The sequence below is a fragment of the Ovis aries genome, chromosome 4 (assembly GCF_016772045.2).
Source record: "Ovis aries strain OAR_USU_Benz2616 breed Rambouillet chromosome 4, ARS-UI_Ramb_v3.0, whole genome shotgun sequence".
Lineage (NCBI taxonomy): Eukaryota > Metazoa > Chordata > Mammalia > Artiodactyla > Bovidae > Ovis > Ovis aries.
In genome coordinates this window covers 53,988,827-54,002,131 of record NC_056057.1, presented here as the reverse complement: position 1 = coordinate 54,002,131, position 13,305 = coordinate 53,988,827, and the positions used below count along the sequence as shown (strand labels likewise).

At 33.1% G+C, this 13,305-nt stretch overlaps 1 protein-coding gene across 15 annotated transcripts in view; it reads right to left on the bottom strand.

Moving 5' to 3' along the window:
* Positions 1 to 204: 204 nt before the first annotated feature.
* Positions 205 to 13,305, bottom strand: part of TFEC (transcription factor EC) — a 789,619-nt gene continuing 776,518 nt past the window's right edge. For all 15 annotated transcript variants that reach the window (XM_060414728.1, XM_060414723.1, XM_060414727.1 and 12 more), the window contains 3 exons: positions 12,586 to 12,661; positions 6,251 to 6,398; positions 205 to 5,366 (listed from right to left, as the gene is read on the bottom strand). In XM_060414728.1, coding sequence (XP_060270711.1) covers positions 4,986 to 5,366; positions 6,251 to 6,398; positions 12,586 to 12,661 — 605 coding nt within the window. In that variant the 3' untranslated portion in view covers positions 205 to 4,985. The remainder of the gene's footprint in view (positions 5,367 to 6,250; positions 6,399 to 12,585; positions 12,662 to 13,305) is intronic.

Here is a 13,305-nt window from a genome sequence, read left to right as displayed (position 1 = left end):
TGAATATGTATAAATACCTACACAAATCCCTTTACAACAAAAAGATAAAAAATTCCCTTTTATGTATAAAGCAGCAGATAAAGTATTTCATCATTTAACTGGTTGAATCCAGTGGGAAGTTTTTTAATGAAAATAATTATTTTTGGATAATCTCTTATATACTAAAATATGACTCTCACAGAAAACAAATGTAGCACAGAGAAATTTTAAGAAAATTATTTTATCAGATTTTAAATACTTCATATACAAATTAGAAATCATACAAATGATAAAATATTGATGTATACAATGAATAACGATTGCAGAAACGTTGTAAGATGCATTAGATATGCAACACTCTAAATTTTGTGTTAAGTATTTATTAAGTAAATGTAATGAAATCACTGTATATGTAATTTACACTAAATCAAATTGACATCTTGTACTTATCAACAAGCAGGGCATCAGAAGGGCAAATGATGTAATTCCATGTAACAGATATAGGATGTACCATAATCAAATACTGTAGCAAAATTCAGTTCTTCAGGTATTTTCAAGAGACCCAGGTGGCTGATCTAGTGTTGATAACACAGCAAAATGATTAATTGATTCCAGTTTTCATCTACATCTTAGACCTTATAAGGTAGGTAAATATCAGCCTAGAGACATTATAAAATATAAAAATTTCCTAATATTATAAGAGTAAAAAACATTTTCATGATAGTTTGAAGTATAAGAAAATTCCAGTATGCCTCAATCTATCAAAACAAAGAAAAAATAAATTATATTTTACCTTGTGTAATCTAACTTCTCCCTTGACATGAAGGTAAATGAGCATATCAAATCAAAAACCTCATTGTGTTTATTTTTTAAAGAAAGAGCTACTAAATATTTTATTTACAGTGATGCAAGTGGCAAAGAATGAGTTTAAAAAGTAGAGGAAGGCTGTTTCTCAATGTTCCCAGTCCATCTGGCTAATTATTACTTAGAACTTTTGTACTCACACATAGAAAGCCATATTCACTGACTTCAAATCTGTCAACCGAGGAAATATTATCTGTATATATATTCTCCAGTTATGGGGAAAATTCAAGAAGAAAGAACACTAAAAAGAAAAAAACATACAAAAAGCTACATCTACTTGTAAGCAGTCCTTATTATTTTAAGATAATTAAGGGTTGGAAGGGTTGTTTAATGTGAACCCAGGGAAAGGAAGCCAATACTTCAGAGAAAAAAGATTTCATGGAACCTTATCTTGAAAAATAAATAAAAATAATTTTTAAATTGTTTTATTTCATTTTAGCCAAGTTTTTTTTTATTATGATAGCAATTATATAATTATTTGCATGAACAATACTTGGTTAAATTCTGTATTAATAGTCCAGTGATAGCTGATGTTTATTGTGATAAAATTATTTTAGACAATATAACTGTTTTACTGTTGTACGTGGGCTTCCCTGGTGGCTCAGAGGGTAAAGGGTCTGCCTGCAGTGCGGGAGACCTGGTAGGGAAGATGCCCTGGAGAAGGAAATGGCAAACCACTCCAGTAGTCTTGCCTGGAAAATTCCACGGATGGAGAAGCCTGGTAGACTACAGTCCATGGGATTGCAAAGAGGTGGCACACAACGAAGCAACTTCACTTCTCCTAAATCAGATGTACTATTGTACATCTCATTTCTGCAAAAATATTATAGGCATCAATTTTCCCAAGGATAATTTTTGATTCTTAGATAGTCAAATAATTTGCCTGTGAATTTATATTACCTCTACTTTGATAAATATATACATATATATAACTTTAAAATATCATTGTCAGATACTTGCAATATCTAATTATCACAGAGAAACTGAGCCACAAATGCGTAAATATATGACAGAAGCATATATATAACAGGGGTTGTTAGAAAGGGTCTATTCACAACTTTTTTAGTGAAAGCAGCTAGTGTTTGGTACACTTTCACTTACCAATGCAACTTTATCATTTCTGGAGCATGGATAATGATATTCAGATAACTAAGGCTCTGTCTTCCCTCATTATATATGACATTAACTGTACACTTTGCTCTTGATGTGAGAAATTTTCATCTGTGATCCAAGGAGATATACAGGAGGTCCCACAAAACTCTCAGTGCATATAAATTTAGGGCTGCATATTTAAACTCTACATTTTTCTAGGGAGAAAGTCTATAACTTTCCATAAATTCTCAATGCCTTCAAAAGTCAAGAACTAAAATTAATTTTTTAATCTACTTCAGTTGCCTGTTACAAACCACTATCTTTTACTCTGTCTTTAAAATTCCATTGCCTATTTCACAATCCCCTAATAGCTATTATAATCTGCAAGTAGCAGCAAATATTACCTTTTGCAGCAAATATTTCCTCTACCAGATCTCTCTCATCCAGACTCTACCATCTTGTGTCAAACCATTCACTAGCTGAGATTATGAGAAATGGCTTTCAGGGCTGAGTAGTAGTATTTTAGCAGAATGGAAAATGGTGACAAATTAATGACATCAATAGAGTGATTTTTCTAGAATATGAAGAAATTAGAATAATGTATAAAATTATACAGAAATTAGCCTCTGTCTAGAATGATGTGCTTTTCATTGACTCTAAGATATATTCCTTCTCTATGATTTGCAATGTTAAATTATCAACTCAGATAATAAAGTAGAATTTTGCAATAAAGTATATAATAGCATCACCAATTTAATGGACATAAGTTTGAGCAAACTCCGGGAGATAGTGAAGGACAGGGGAGCCTGGCTTGCTGCAGTCCATGAGGTGAAAAAGAGTCAGACATGACTTAGCAATTGAGCAATATAATGTTCTCAAATTCTTGAGGAAATGTATCTTATTCTTTCTTTCACGTGACATATTTCAGATGAATTTATCTACTTGGCTTTGATGACTATTCCTATAATTTAGAGTTTTTTCATGTCAAAAAGTGAAAATTATTTCAAATCTCCAAACTCTGAATTGATGCTATAAACCAAGCCTGAGATAATTAATACACCATAAGGATTTAGTATTTGTCCATTTTAATTAGCAATAAGTCTCAAACTCTGTGATGACATATTTTTCATGTGAGTAAAACCTGAAGCACCCTTTCAAAAATTTATCCCAAAGTTAATATTCATGAACAACTACATCTCTATCATAGTAATACACAGCAGAATTTTAATTTTTAGACTTATTCTTCCTGGTTAAAATATATATATATATTTCTACTACATTATTTCATCTTGGTTTTCAAAGAGACTTTCATAAGTTGTTGTCAATAGTTTTCAGGATTCCCAACAGACGTCTTCTAGATCTCTCTAATGGATGTCTCATGAAGATACTCTTCCAATTTATTCTCATTTTATCATTTAGTTGATATTATTCTCCTGTATAGCCTCCCCTCCACCAAACGTATGCTTTTTAAAAGAAGTTTTAAATTCTGCTCTTCACACACTTTTGGGATTCTCCAGCCCTCAATTTTATTTTTTCTGAACTTCAGTATTTGCAGTTTATACCGCACCATGTAGACTTTAATTTTAAAAGTCTTCTATCTTTTGTTGTGGTTTCTTATGCAGTGTCGTTAACTCCCTGAGGAGTAAGACCGTATCTTGCTCTTCTGTTCTATATTTTCATAAAACTTACTGCAGTTTTCAATATCTCTCCCTAAATGCTCATTGATCGGATGATTGTTCATGCGGGTCTAACACAGAGCAATATTCCTGGTAAGTAAATTCCCAAAGCTTTGAAGAAGCTCAAGAGAGAAAAAATTGAGTAAATCACCATAGGTATAAAAGTTCTTAATAAATGCTAACAAAGATCAAAAGGTACTTTAAGTACTTATAGGAATAGCACTATATCTTCTACTCAGAGCTGAATGTAATAAGAAAGCTTTTCTGTTTTACTAATTATCTTGTCAGTTGGCAATCTGATTTTCAATATTTCATGAATTCAAAGGAAAACTGTATCAACTAATTAATTTAAATCCAGTTTTTGAAACAGTGATAAGTGTTATTTAACAAATTAACAACCTGTCCTTTTAGGTAGACTTTCAATATTTTATTTGCTGAGACTGATTATCCAATATCTCTTCTTGATGAAGCAAAAATGATTTAGTATGTAATTTCAGATGCTGTTTAGAAAATCAGAAGAACGAAGGGGAATAAAGAACATGTATTTCCTCCATTTTGTACCTGTTTGGGGGAGTATATTTGTGTGAAGTGATATGATACAATTCCAGCCAATATTCTTGAGGAAAAGATTCAATGTGTTCCTTTTCTGGACTGTGTGTGTCTTCTCTATAAATGTGCAAAGAAGATTTTAGAATTTGTGTAATTGAACTGACAAAGGGAATTTAAGTCTTTAGAATCCAATGTTTTTATAAATTTTCTGTGTTTTACTGTGGAATCTAGAGTTTATTATAGATTTACTCTTCAATTATAAGTGGTAGATAATCTATCTTTTATTTAGTTGCTCTACAAGGCTTGAACGTTAGACAACATGTCCACCAGACAATGGAGAAAAGCAATGAACCACCAGATTGTTGATCTTGAAAACTAACGTAGTCAGAGCTTGAATAGGAAAGAGATGGAAGTAAGTGAGAAAACGTTTGCATGTTTCAAAAGGAAGAAAACATTTGTATGTTTCAGAAGGTTTATTCTTGCAGTCTGTTAGTTCCAATAGCACATCATCAAGTGACTCCTTTTAAAACATCAGTAGAGAGCTATTTCTCATGTTGTGCCTCTTTCCAGAAAAACAAAATTTAAGTAGATTTGGACTTAGTGGTCAAAGAGGGAAAAAAAAAAACCTTTTTTTCTGACAATAATTCTTCAACACCATGTTTGTCCTTCCTGTAAATTCTGCTGTTTCTAACCAATCAGTGTTTCATGACCAATATATTCCTTTCAGAACAATTAAGCAAGAGAAATGTATGAAACAAGAATGTAATTGCATAGCACCAGCACACAATTTCTTCCTAGTTGATCAATTGAGCCTGTTTAATTTTTTTATAACTCATCACCATCTTCTGAGCTAAAGCTACTTCTTCTACTGCTCTCTTTCGAAACTGCAGGAGAAGTGGCAGATAGCAGAGGATCTGTTCCAAACGGAGATACTGTGTCATCCAGCAGCATGTTATCCAATCTTTGTTCCTCTTTCAAAGCTGCACTAAATGATAAATCTGTGAAGTGTGACAAAGGATCGGAGAAGGCCATAGCTTGATCACAGAGTTCAGGGCTTGTCCCCTGAGACAGAACCAATTGTTGGCAATAGTCTCCTGAATTCTGCTCTAGATGGGTCTGTTGTTTGGTGATGTGAGCACCTAAATCAACTGTGACAAGTGAAGCCAGGGTTGGCAGACCATGAGCACGAGCCTGTATTTCTAGTTCCTGCAATATCAAACAAGAATAGTTAAATAATGACTTTGATAGTAAACTCAACTCTAGAGAGTAAGTCAGAAATAGATCTAACAAGCACTCAACATGAAGAGTCATATAAATTAGAAATATTCTTTGCAAATAACAGAGTGTTGTATGTTTCTAATGCCTGAAAAATAATCCTGAGGAAAACTCTGATTTCTTAAAAATTCCTCCCCCATTTTTTCGTTAAAAGAATACATGACATATAATGGTCTCCCAGCGGCTCAGACTACAAGACAACTATTTGGAGACAGCGGAAATCTTTCAGTCATTCTTCCTGATTAATTTCTCAATATAAGACCATTTTATGGAAACAAGCATTTTACCTGGCAATAAGCTTGTTCACATATTAAAGAAAAAATCTTGAGAGTTATGAAAACCTATATTTTGAGATTTTGTGTCACATAAGAAGATGAGGAGTGACTTAATATAAACTAGCACAATATGCCTTAAGGCTACAAAATCCATAGCAGTGTTACTAAACAAATAAAAGAGGGGGAGGAAAATTTAATGTCCAATATTATCCAAAGAAACAAAGATCCTATTTACTATTATTTTTTGACTGGGATAATATTTGTATGTTTATACAACTGGTTCTATTGTATGCATTTTGCAATTAGTTATTTTCATTCCTTATATATTTTTAAAGCCAGCTTGATCCTAGATTTCTAATCAAAACCTAATTGAATCAGTCTAATTCATGAACTTCTAAAAGGCAATAAAAATTATCCTTGAGAAGGAAAAAAACAATTGTTAGTAAGAAAAAAAAAAAAAAAACAAGACCAGTGAATAGAACTGATGATGGGTAAGTCATATGTAAGGTACATGGTTCATGGCAACGTTCTTATGAAAACCTGAATGCGGAGTAGAAGGCGCCTGTTAGCCTGCTCTAATTTCTTCTGTCTGTGTTCTAATTCTTGAGCTCTCTGTTGTTCTTTTTGTAGCCACTTGATGTACTCCACTGATGCTTTTAGAATGGTTCCTTTGTTCCAGCGCATATCACTGTAGAACGGAGAGATAACCTTTTCACAATTGTGCATGTCAGCAGAATTCATAAGAACTTACAAAATCTTTTACATTAATATGAAATAATGATTTACATGACTATTATTCACTCTTAGATATTATTGCTTCTGAATAGAAATTTTAATAGAATAGTTAAGAAGCCCTTATATAGTAAAATTAATCCCAGAATGAAAATAAGTGTCAAAAGAAAGTAATAAAGTGACTTTTTGTGGGAGAGCTAAATGCAATATCATGATTCTACCATTACAGTTTTTATATTTTTAGTGAAAATTGCTTTTATTATTAACTCTGAGATTAAAATCTATGTGCAGTATTTCTGCATTAATGAACTAGGAAATGTACATTACTGAAGACTTAAGCCTAAATTTTTTAAGATCATTTCATATGTACCAATCTTTTAACCTACTTTCTATAAGGTTGCTTTTATGCTTCTAGGGAAAAAAAATAAGGTCCCATGTCTGTCCTGAATGGTGATCCTGAGTAATTGTGAAACAAATCATTTTGGCAACTTTATGCAATAGAGCAAAACTTTCTAGATTCATAAGGCAAATTTTCCCACACAAAAGCACCAACACACTTTTTTAATAAAAAGCTATATATCTATTTTAAATAAGTTTATGGTAAGCAAATACAATTAAATATTGCTGATAATCTTCAGGCTGTAGCATAGAAAAATATTTTATTAAAACTTATTTTTAAACAAGAAAAATGATAAATCCAGAATTATAGAACTGGCTACTTATTTTAATGTCTAGAAACATATATCAATCAATTTAATACTACCTGACAATTGGTAATATGTATGGAGAATAAGGCCAAGCTAATTGCTAAAAGTTAATCAGAACAGTTGAAAAATCTAGGTGAATTTTCGACTTAGAATAATGAGATTTGTTTTGATACAACAGAAAGTAAGCTTGTAGGGAAATTTTTAAAAGACATTACACTGCATGTGATTTTAGTTTATGTGATCTACTTGAAATACATGCAACTTAATATGTATATTACTAAGTACTCAGAAGTAGAAAAATATAGTTTGAAAAATCTGACTGGTATATGCCTCATAATTTTGTTTCATTTCTTCTCATGGAAAGAAAAAATTAGAAGGACAGAAGGAATATGAGGAAAACAATATCCTAGTCAGCTTTGAAATTTAGGTCTAAAATAAATACTCAAAGTTTTGCTGGAAAACACACAATGGGGACTTCCTTGGTGGTCCAGAGGATAAGCAGTCACCTTCCAATGATATGGGTTCAATCTTTGGTCAAGAAACTAAGATCCCACATTCTGTGGGGCAACTAAGTTCCACACACCACAACTGAGACCTGATGCAGCCAAATCAATAAATGTGAACAGTTGCTTCTGTCGTGTTTGAATCTTTGCAACCTGATGAACTGTGGCCCGCCAGGCTCCTCTGTCCATGGGATTCTCCAGGCAAGAATATTGGAAGGGTTGTCACGCACTCCTCCAGGGGATTTTCCCAACCCAGATATCAAACCCACATTTCTTGTGTCTCCTTCTTTGCAGGTGTATTCTTTACCACTGGGCCACTGAGGAAACCCAAATCAATCAATCAATATTTTTTAAAAAGGAAAACACACAAAGGGTTTTCCGACAATATCTATTTATTGTTTTAATTCACTAAAGTTTTAAAAGTTCACTCTATTTTAAAGCCATTTTAATGTATGAGATTTCATCCTAAAATATTTTGTTTTCCAAATATATTAAGGAGACATATTAATTATATATCCCAAGATAATTTCAAGCAGTTAGGCATTAAAAACATTGTGTATGACGGTATACTATAAACACTAACACATACAAAGACTTGCCTAAGGAGTGAATGTTCATAGTGGCTTATCATTTTCTACAAAATAATTTAGTTTGAAGAACTTAAGTCTTTAGGGAAGTTAAAACCTTGAATGTCTGTAGGGCTAAAGCAGGTATTAGACATATGTAAGTTAGAATAGGAATGCTGCCAGGCAAAACTATGGAAATGTATGATCTGTTGTCACCTTAGGAGTACACATCCACTTAAAAGTATTACAAAAAAGAAAAGAAAGCAAACATCATGAGAGGTCTGATTCTTCTTCCTTTGATCAACATTTTATAACTTCTGATTTAGAAAGTCTTGTTAGGTCTCATTTACTACTTCAACTACCATTCTTACACAAAAGCAGAAGAAAGTTTTGAGTGTAGAAGATAAAAAAAATCAGTTTAGTAGGAAAAAAAAAAAACCCTTAGGTTTATATCTTAAAAAGTAGAAAAAGTAGTAAAACAAAAAGTAGAAAACGTAGTTTAAAAAAAAAGTAGAAAAAATAATAATTTGATGGCACAATGCATGTTCTGCTAGCATTTTTATATTTACAAATATGATTTTTGTAATATGATTAATAAAAAGCACATATGAAGTAGATCACTACCACACATATGTAGAAATGTTTCACCTTTTTATTTGTTAGTTCTGTTTGGTTTTATTTTTCACTAATGGTTAAGATATTATCATTCTCTGGTAGTGTGTTTTTCATTTCATTTTCTCAACATATTTATCTCAACTATAACTGTTTACTATTTGTTTTCCCTCTGACCATACTATTTTGATCCAGCAAAGAAGGAAGAAGTACAAATTTCTGAAAGTTTTTGATACACAAAAATGGCAACTTCATAGAATTCAAAACTCCTTCAGGTATTAGCTTTCACTTCCTAAACCAAGTGAAAGTGAAAGTGAAAGTCACTCTGCTGCTGCTGCTGCTAAGTCACTTCAGTAGTGTCCGACTCTGTGCGACCCGATAGATGGCAGCCCACCAGGCTCCCCCATCCCTGGGATTCTCCAGGCAAGAACACTGGAGTGGGTTGCCATTTCCTTCTCCAATGCATGAAAGTGAAAAGTGAAAGGGAAGTCGCTTCAGTCGTGTCCGACTCTGTGAGACCTCATAGACGGAAGCCCACCAAGCTCCTCTGTCCATGGGATTTTCCAGGCAAGAGTACTGGAGTGGGATGCCATTGCCTTCTCCGGAAAGTCACTCAGTCATGTCCAACTCTTTGCGACTCCATGGACTACAGAGTCCATGGAATTCTCCAGGGTGGGTAGCCTTTCCCTTCTCCAGGAGATCTTCCCAACCCAGGGATCAAACCGAGGTCTCCCCCATTGCAGGCAGATTCTTTACCAGCTGAGCCACAAAGGAAGCCCTTCCTAGACCAAATCCTAAGTTTATTGCAGTCATGAGCTGGAAAGGCATTCAGAGCCTTTTTAGAACTGCTGGCAAGTTAGAAGAGGGAAACAGGGCCCAAAACGGCAGTCCAAAATAGTGGTCAAAAACAGTTATGGGAGAACATACTGACACTCCTTTCCCTGATTCGACCCCGAGGTCATGCTTCATTTGCATAATGCCTTCTTCTTACCCCCTTCCCTGACTGGTATCTGGTTCATGCCTCATTGGCATGAAGCACAGCCAATCAAGCCCCCAGAACTACCAAAGAGAAAGTAACAAAAGATATAAAGAGGGAAACTGAGCCAGGTCTAGACCACTCCTACAGGGCCTGGTCCACTCTCACGTCTGGAGAGTGTACAAGATGACAAGAAGCAAAGAACTGACCCAGTAGAACCAAAGCTTCAGAGTTCTTTCTGCTTGCCCAAACACATGTGTTTAGAAGTTGGGCCCTAGGTCTCCTCTCTCTATTTAACACTGTTTTTGCAAATGTGCAGCTTTCCCACTCTTTCAAATGCATCTGCCGTAAGAAATGTGTTTTCTATTGTGACCTAGTGCATTCTTTGTACATAAAACTGCAACAAAGTTTTCATGAGGTATTACTATCCTCCTAATATGTCTAATTGGAGAAGGAAATGGCAACCCACTCCAGTACTCTTGCCTAGAAAATATGTATAATATATAATACTTTTATGTTTCCAGTGCCTACATATGATACGATATAATGGAATTAAAACAATTACTAATTCTCCTTTCTGAAATCTACAAAGAAGAGAAAACCACTTAAGAAGGCTTACAATGAAGCTTCCTCAACTATGGTCCCTTTCAGATGTGATTATGGATAAACTGATTTTCCTTATTCTATCAGCCCACAGTCTGCTTTTGTCAATAAAGTTTCATCAGGTGCAGTCATCCTCTTTCATATACATATTGTCTATGTCTGCTTTCATGCTACAATGCAGAGTTGAATAATTGCCTGATTTTATGCTCACAAAGCTTGAAATAATTACTATCTGATTCTTTAAAGGAAAAGTTTGCCATCCTTTGGTCTTGACAATGAAAATTTTGCCATTCCTGTTCTTGACAATGAATTAGAACCAGAGAGGAGCCATTTTATAGCGATAGCTATTCAATAAAAGTATACAGTAATAATTACCCCTCACATAAGCTTTATCATTTTTGAGGTTATCCATATTATTTTATTTTATTTTTATAAAACTCCATCCATAATTGGTGCTTTATAGGCAGGGTGACATGGAAAGATGTTCAGTCAGGCTTCGTAGTTTAATCTGACAGTCTTACTGTTTGTTTTCTGCGTATTACCTGGCCCTGGCACTGTGGATTAGCTCTATCAGTTACAAGAGAAGCTCTCTTAACTTACTTTTATCTGATCACTTTCAGGATTAATTAATGATCTCCATTCCCTTTGTGATGGTCACTGACTGTTGTCAGAACAAAGTAGATAATAGAGGCCGCTAGGCTACCTTCTGAGACACCCAGGTACTTCTATTTTCCTTCTGGTGACAGTGCTTACTGACAGACTGTTAAATGAATGCCCATTGTACTTATTATTGTGACAGTATAATTAAATTATATATGATAACTAATAAAATATGACAAAATTTTAAAAAGCATTTATAAAAACAGCTCTTGTTTTTTAGGAAAAGTATATTAAAAGCCTCAGAAAAAAAAGTAAAATGTCAGTAAGACAGTTTGCTAAAAATATGCTGTTACAAATTAGGTGTAATTTGCTGTTACAAATTAGGGTGTAATCATTTAAAAAATCCATCTATACTTAGGTTTTTGTTTTATCTATAAGAAATTAAAATAGACTATACATATTTGTGCAGTTTATGTAAGACAGAAAATTGAAACACATATTCAAACAACAAAGTTTTGACCTTATATCAAATGTTTGGCCAATAAATGTGCATTTATAAGTGTTTCAAGTTTTATCTGGAAAATGGGTGTCCTGTTCTGCTAATAGAAAGAGTTCCATGCTGAGAGACTTAAAAGATTTGAAAAGTTAGTGGTGGATCCTAGCCAAGATTAAGCTCTTCAGACTCCCCATGCAGTGTTCTTTCTGCCATTCTGCTCAAGAAGACTTCATTATCTATTATGCCCATAAGAATAAATATATGGCATTTCCTCCATTACAAATGATTGAATCATCCAAGTGAATTAACACTTTCATTTAGGGAAAGAGTACTTTCACTTTTCACAAAAACCACTGTATCAAACCTCATCATTTCTGAATAATGGATAATGCCAGTGTTTGGAGAGTCCAGTTCTGTCTGAACAAAACATTTTTTTCAAGTCCTTATTAATGCTACAATGTTTTCATGGTTTTAGAGAAACATGGTAAATTGACATTTTGATTAATCAACTATTTCTTGAAATTTACAACCCCAAACATCTAGTTCAACTGACTTTGTGACTAAATGGCATCAAAACCTAGCTGAAAATTTAATTACAATAACAAATTATTGACTAATATCAATAAGCATGTTTATACAATTCTTATTTTTTGCTTGTATATTTTTTGCTTGAATTTTGGAACCTCTGAGAATTCAACATTCCATTTTTCATGTACATATAAATCTTAAATTGGAAGAATTGCTATAACTATAAATTGAGGATTCCAGTTGATATCATGAAAGTATCACTAAATTTGCAAATATTGGTGCCATACAGAAAGATTTGTTATGTACTAAGAAGAAATAATTTACTTATTTTCTAAAGCTCAATAGGATAAGTGTTAGTAACAATTTTGATGTCTGATGTTCAGTAATTATCAGCCTTGAATAAATATTTAAAAATGACACCAGTAGCAGCCTTGTCTTCACCATAAGCTGCTTACTTCCTCAGCATTGGTTCACCCCTCCACCCCTTCCCTCCCACCTGTTTTGTGTAGTATTGAAACCATAACATTATTAAGAAATGATTATTGAACTCACGGATCATTAGACTTTGGAATAAGAGTGCCAAGCTCCTTAATTCGGTAGTTAATATTATATCTTCTTCTTCTTTCAACTATTAAAAAAAGAAATATTATTGATTATTCTCATTAAAATACAATTCACTTTTGGTCAACTGTAAACCTCCTTAATAATCTTTGAAAAACAATGAGCAAAAAATTTCCATTTAGTCACAAGCGTACTTCTCAACAATAAAATAAAAATTCAAATATATTTTATTCTAAAAGTAAAAAAAAAACAATATTAAAATTGTGATTCTATTGTTCACAATGATTTTAAATCATTTTGAAACATTTTCTCTCAAAAATAACATTTTTATCATTCTTTGAAATGCTATATTTACTCATACTGATATACATATATATATCAGGTGGGTATATATATGTGTATGTATATATATATATATATATATATATATATATATATATATACATATGTGTGTGTATATATACACTTTTTCTTCTCATATAGTCCACTGAAAAGCTAACACAAAGCTTGGCTCATGGTAGGTATGTGTGCCCAAATAGATTGATCTCTTTGAGGGCAGGGACTATTTCTTACTTCATTCTATATACCCAGAGGGCTTGGCATATAAAAAGTGTTAAATAAATGTATGTTGATTAGACCATAAATATACTTTTCTAATTTAACAACTTTCAATAATACACAGAACAGTGATTCTTAAGCTTTGGCATGCAT